This window comes from Otolemur garnettii, unplaced genomic scaffold (genome assembly GCF_000181295.1).
Source record: "Otolemur garnettii isolate 467f Iridium unplaced genomic scaffold, OtoGar3 scaffold00061, whole genome shotgun sequence".
Taxonomy (NCBI): Eukaryota; Metazoa; Chordata; class Mammalia; order Primates; family Galagidae; genus Otolemur; species Otolemur garnettii.
In genome coordinates this window covers 1,515,764-1,521,663 of record NW_003852456.1, presented here as the reverse complement: position 1 = coordinate 1,521,663, position 5,900 = coordinate 1,515,764, and the positions used below count along the sequence as shown (strand labels likewise).

General features: G+C 41.2%; 1 protein-coding gene and 1 non-coding gene across 2 annotated transcripts in view; both read right to left on the bottom strand.

Annotated features, from left to right (window-relative positions):
• Window positions 1-3,826: 3,826 nt before the first annotated feature.
• The window catches only part of MTNR1A (melatonin receptor 1A), an 11,791-nt gene continuing 9,717 nt past the window's right edge, over window positions 3,827-5,900 (bottom strand). Inside the window, exon 2 of the mRNA XM_003792766.1 lies at window positions 3,827-4,700. Within this exon, the coding sequence (XP_003792814.1) occupies window positions 3,832-4,700 (869 nt within the window). The 3' untranslated portion in view covers window positions 3,827-3,831. The remainder of the gene's footprint in view (window positions 4,701-5,900) is intronic.
• On the bottom strand, window positions 5,789-5,895 carry LOC111726338. The gene has a single exon (XR_002774142.1). It is a non-coding gene; the product is annotated as a U6 spliceosomal RNA (small nuclear RNA).

The window sequence follows — 5,900 nt, the reverse complement described above, 5'->3', positions numbered from 1 at the left end:
GGTCCTCTAAAACCACGATAATATAGTTACCTAACAATTACATTATCATACATTTTAAGTTTGAATTAAAATGCACTACATTAAACATTAAAATGGATTATAAATCTGTGCCAAATTAAATGTGTTCATATTTTCAGGTAGAATATGAAATTTATTTAAGATATACATTTATTTTATTTTTTTTTTAATATTTTTAACAGACTCTCACTCTGTTGCCCAGGTTAGAGTGCATTGGTGTCATATCTCACAGCAACCTCACACTCCTGGGCTGAAGCAATCCTCCTGCCTCAACCTCCTGAGTTGCTGGCACTACAGGTGCCCGCCACCATGCCTGGATAGTTTTTCTATTTTTAGTAGAGATGAGGTCTCGCTCTTTCTCAGGCTGGTCTTGAACTCCTGAGCTCAAGGGATCCTCCCACCTCGGCCTCCCAGAGTGCCAGGATTACAGGCATGACCTGCCATGCACTGGCAAGATACGAAAATTTTAATGTATTTTAAATTTAATAAATTTCCTTAAAAATAACTTTCAATGGATTTTTAAATTTCAAATGATGGTTAATGTTAATATGAACACAGTCACACTTAGATATATTAAAGGCAAAGTCGACTTTATTCAGTTCCAAGAACAATTAACGTAATGATTAATTAGTGACCTAGAGAACACCTTTAAACCAAAGACAGCTGACTGTTCTTTGATAATGACAGAGCTCTTATCTTGTTCTTAATTAAGATGAAATTCTTTCTGTGATGATGGGATTCTGATATTTCCTTTGAGGCCTAAAAGCCAGGCTAGTTTATTAAGCAACAGTGGGTATTTTATTTGTAGCATTAGGGCACTATTTAAAATTTGGAGGTTCCCCCAAGGTATGGAATAGAGAAAAGGAAAGCAAGTTGAGAAGCCACTGACAGGTGTAAATATTCAAAAATTTGTCAATGTGCCTCTCAAAATAATGTTATTTTTCTCATTGTCGGTCCTCACATCATCACATCTGACAGAAGAAGGCTGACAAAAATTCTTTACATTGGTGGATAAGTAATTCTGATAGATTAAAGAGTTTGCCTTAACACAGGTTTATAGCTGGTTAACACAACTTTGTAGATTTCTTGGAAAAGTTTGCTTCCTTGCCCACGGCTTCTCCAGTGACATACCCAGGTGCCGATATTGTGCCGTGCAACAGCCATTTGATAAAAGCAATCCAGGGATCTTGAAAGTCTTCCCAAAAGACTACAGTAACTTGCACACTGACAACAAGGAACAAGTGATTAATTATCTGAGGTTTCCAGGAGAAAAAAAACACACAGAACTGAGGACTCTCTACTTATCCCAGTGAGGAAGCTAGAAAGAATACCTCAAATAATCACAATGTGACTGTGAATTCCAAACACCATTGGCGCTCTAGCAGAGCTGGGTCTTGCACTTTGATCTTTCTGAGCAGCAATTTGGCAATATTTTAATTGGCTAGTATTCTGAGGGTGGTGGAAATCATTTTAAGATTATAGAGCTTCTCTTTAGTTGGCAATTGTTAAAAGGGCAGTTTCTACTCAGTATTTTTAATGATGTACAATTCAAATATAATACAGTATATAAATCCAAAAATAAAATTCCATAAATTTCAAAAGAATCATACCACGTGAATATATAGTTAGCAAAACAATTCACCCCCAAGCATCAAGTAAAAAGTGTGATACAATTTTTTTTAAGTGGTCAGTTGAACATGATTGATTTTTTTAAGGTTCAGTTACCCGAAATTTGGAACATTAGCTCAGTTATTTCTACTATTTACCCTTGATTTTAATAAGAGCTAGAACTTCTGCACAGGTAAATTCAGGTAAAGTTTTGCAGATCTCACACACACACACACACACACACACACAAACGCACACACACCCCACCAACGACAACCGTAATCTGCTGTTTCCTAAATATGTCTGATGAAAAGAATCATCAGAGGAGCCTTTTAAAATAATTAATCCTAGACCTTGTCAAACAGATTCTGATTCTCTTAGCTACATAGATATTAGCAAATATATCCAGATAACTTTTTGTCTTATGTACACAGTTGCAAATCACCAACTTATTCTTTTTCTTTTTTTGAAACAGAGTCCCACCCTGTCACCCTGGTAGAGTGCCATGGTCTTATCATAGCTCACGGCAACCTCAAATTCCTAGGCTCAAGCCATCCTTCTGCCTCAGCCACCTGAGGACCGGGGACTACAGGCACCTAACACTATGCCTGGCTAGTTTTTCTATTTTGAGTACAAACGGGGTCTCCCTCTTTCTCACGCTGGTCTTGGAACTCTTGAGTTCAAGAGATATTCCCACCTCAGCCACCGAGAGTGCTGGGATTATAGGCATGAGCCACACCAACTTATTCTAGAATGTGCCTGGACTCACCAACTTAATCTAGAATGTGACAGTTTTGTGACTGACCTTTACAATACAAGATGACATGGCTGTAATTTGCAAAGCACTCTCAGGTATGAACCTCACAGTAGTCACAAGAAGCCATCTGGGTTAAACTAAGCCAAAGTTTATGAAACCACAGTTTCACTGTGTATTTTCTTTATTCTCCCGGACTTTCAGTATTCTTGGGGGTAGAGTCAGATACTGAAATGAACTATTGAAGACTGTTGTTTTGGGCTATGTATGAAAGGAAAGCCATCTGGTTTGGATTATTTACCTGCCCAACTAGAGTATCAGTCTAAAGACACTCAGCACCATATCTGAAGGCTGCTCCAGCTTGATCCTTTGTCATTTATACTTAACTGATTAGACCATTTAATGAATCAATTAACAGAGAATAATTTAAAACAGCCAGCCGGTCAGTGACAAAAGAATAAGAAGTCAAATGTCTAATAAAGTCTAACAGAATTGTAAACATAGCTACTACTTTAAAATGCGATGGTAATTGACCTCTGAAGGTGAGCTCTGTAATAGAACTGGTTTGGGTGGTTGAATGTGCAACTTGGAATACAGAGTGGAAAGTATTTACAAATGGGACTACCACCAGCGAGGGTGAACACTGAACTCTGAAAGTTTGCGGTGGTCGCTGCTGCTGTCAAATCATTCACTGATTTCTTTTCAGCCTCTCCCTCTGTAATAAAAGTCACGAATTCTACTTCCCCTTTGTGTTCTGTTTACTCCTGTATAAATACATTTTGTTCTGTTTACTCATTGATGAATAAAACGCTCTGTTCATTTTCCTAGAAATCATCAAGTCGTGGAAGGGAAAGCAAAGACTCTTTTTGTGGCAGTCACAGTAAAAGAAACGTTTCACTCTCTTCACTTGATTGCATTTGCCATTTTACGTTCTCACCTGTCTCTAAACCGTGTTCTTCAATGAACATAGAACTCTCAGTTCTGTGTTTCTCTTAAGCAGAATTAGAGACTTGTCACCAAGCTTAGGACATAAGCTCAGATGCTGCAAAAGCAACAATTAAGAGCCTAACATTTCTTCTATCTCTCTGTTTCACAGACATCCATCAACAGGAAGGCACATACGGACGTTTGTCTTACCAGGAATGCTTCTTTCTTTCTTTCTTTCTTTCTTTCTTTTTTTTTTGAGACAGAGTCTTACTCTGTCCCCCTGGTTAGAGTGCCCTGGTTCCATCATAGCTCATAGCAACTTCAAACTCCTGGGCTCAAGTGATCCTCCTGCCTCAGCCTCTTGAGTCTGGCCTGCTGATTTCTCTATTTTTAGTAGAGTTGGGGGTCTCACTCTTGCTCAAGCTGGTCTTGAACACTTGAGCTCAAGTGATCCTCCCACCTTGGCCTCCCAGCATGCTGGGATTACAGGCATGAGCCACCACGCCCAGCCTTGTTTTACTTTCTTAAACAGAGTCCACCTTTATTAGATTATTGTTGACTATTAATGGAGACGGTTTGCATTTAATCCTGTCTGCTATGTCGTTGGAGCTATCCACAAAGAACATTCTGGCTGTGCACAGTGAGACTATAATTCTCCTATACTCCCTTCTGAAATTTTGGTTCAGCAGTCCGTATATAATGGCATTGAGGCAGCTGTTGAAATATGCCATGTAGTAACTAGCCACAAACAGCCACTCTGGGATCCTGGGGACCATGGTGGCTGGGTCAGAGGCCACAACTAGACCAATGAAGTTTAGAGGAGCCCAGCAGATGGCAAAAAGGACAAATACCACAAACATGGTGACGAAGTTCCTGAAGTCCTGTGGTCTCAGCCTGGGTTTGTTGTCTGGCTTCACCCTCCGCCGGACCTGAAGAACCAGGACCCATATTCTCAGGTAACAGAAGGTGACAATGACCATGGGGATGATGAAGTGGAAAACCACCACTGCGATGGTGTATGCAGAGCTGACAGACTGCGCAAACGTGCAGGAATAGATCCTGGGGTCATACTGGAGCGTCCCGGTCCTCAGGTTGGGCATGACGGCCACCAAGGTCAGCAGCCATATGAGCAGCGCGCAGCACAGAGACCGCTTGGTGCTGCACAGACTGTCATACCTGAGACTGTGGCAGATGTAGCAGTAGCGGTTAATGGCGATGCCGGTGATGTTGAATACAGAGCCGATGACACTCAGGCCCATCAGAAAGCCGCTAACTTGGCAGTGCAGAGACCCCAGGTGCCACCCATTGTTAAAGATGGACATCAGCACCAATGGGTATGGATACACGGCCACCAGGAGGTCTGCCACTGCCAGGCTCACCACAAAGATGTTTCCTGAAAGAGAAAGGTTTGCTGATTAATGCAGTTCACAGTTATTACCAAATAGGATCTGGTGACCTGATACCCTAGCCATTGCCACGTTATAAATGACAAGGAGGCTGTTTCCACCAGGAAGGAAGCTCACCGCTGTCCTCATTGTCCACAACTGGACAATTTGTCCACAATCGTCCACAAATTTCTGCATCGCCAGAATAGGGCATATTCCATGTTCCAAATTGTTGCCTTTTTAAAAAAGAGTCTCACTCTGTCACCTGGGTAGAGTGCCATGGCATCATAGCTCACAGCAACTTCAAATTCTCTGGGTTTAAGCCATCCTCCTGCCTCATCCTCCAGAGTAGCTGGAACTACAGGCACCTGCCATTACACCAGGCTAGTTTTTCTATATTTATTTTTTTTTTCAGGTTAATTTCAGGGTAGAAATAATTAGGTTACAATGTTTGCATTTGTTAGGTAAAGTCCCTGTTATAATTGTGTCCCACCCCCAGAGGTATGCCATACACCCTAACATTGTGCCCATTAAGTGGGAGCACACTCGTCCCCCTCCCCTCCTTCCCTCTTCCCTATTCCTTGTCCCCCCCCTCCCTCCACCTTGAATTGAATTGAGTTTTTCTCTTATGTAGGTGTGTATTAGATTGTCTACTATCTTCATATTAGTATTGAGTACATTGGATTCATGCTTCTCCATTATTGTGATACTTTACTAAGAAGAATGTGTTTCAGTTCCATCCAGGTTAATAAAAAAGATGTGAAGTCACTGTCTTTTGTGGCTGAATATTACTCCGTGGTATACATATACCACAGCTTGTTAATCCATTCCTGGGTTGATGGGCACTTGGGTTGCTTCCATGTCTTGGCAATTGTGAATTGAGCTTCAATAAACAATCTAGTGCAAATGTCCTTATGATAAAATGATTTTTTTCTTCTGGGTAGATGCCCAGTGATGAGATTGTGGGATCAAAAGGGAGGTCTAATTTGAGTTCTTTGAGGAATCTCTATACTTCCTTCCAAAGAGGCTGTATTAGTTTGCAGTCCTACCAACAGTGTCAAAGTGTTCCCTTCTCTTCACATCCACACTAACATCTGCAAGTATGGGATGCTTCATGAATTTACATGTCATCCTTGTGCAGGGGCCCTGCTACTCTTCTCTGCATCATTCTAATTTTAGTGTATATGCTGCCAAAGTGGGCACAGTAG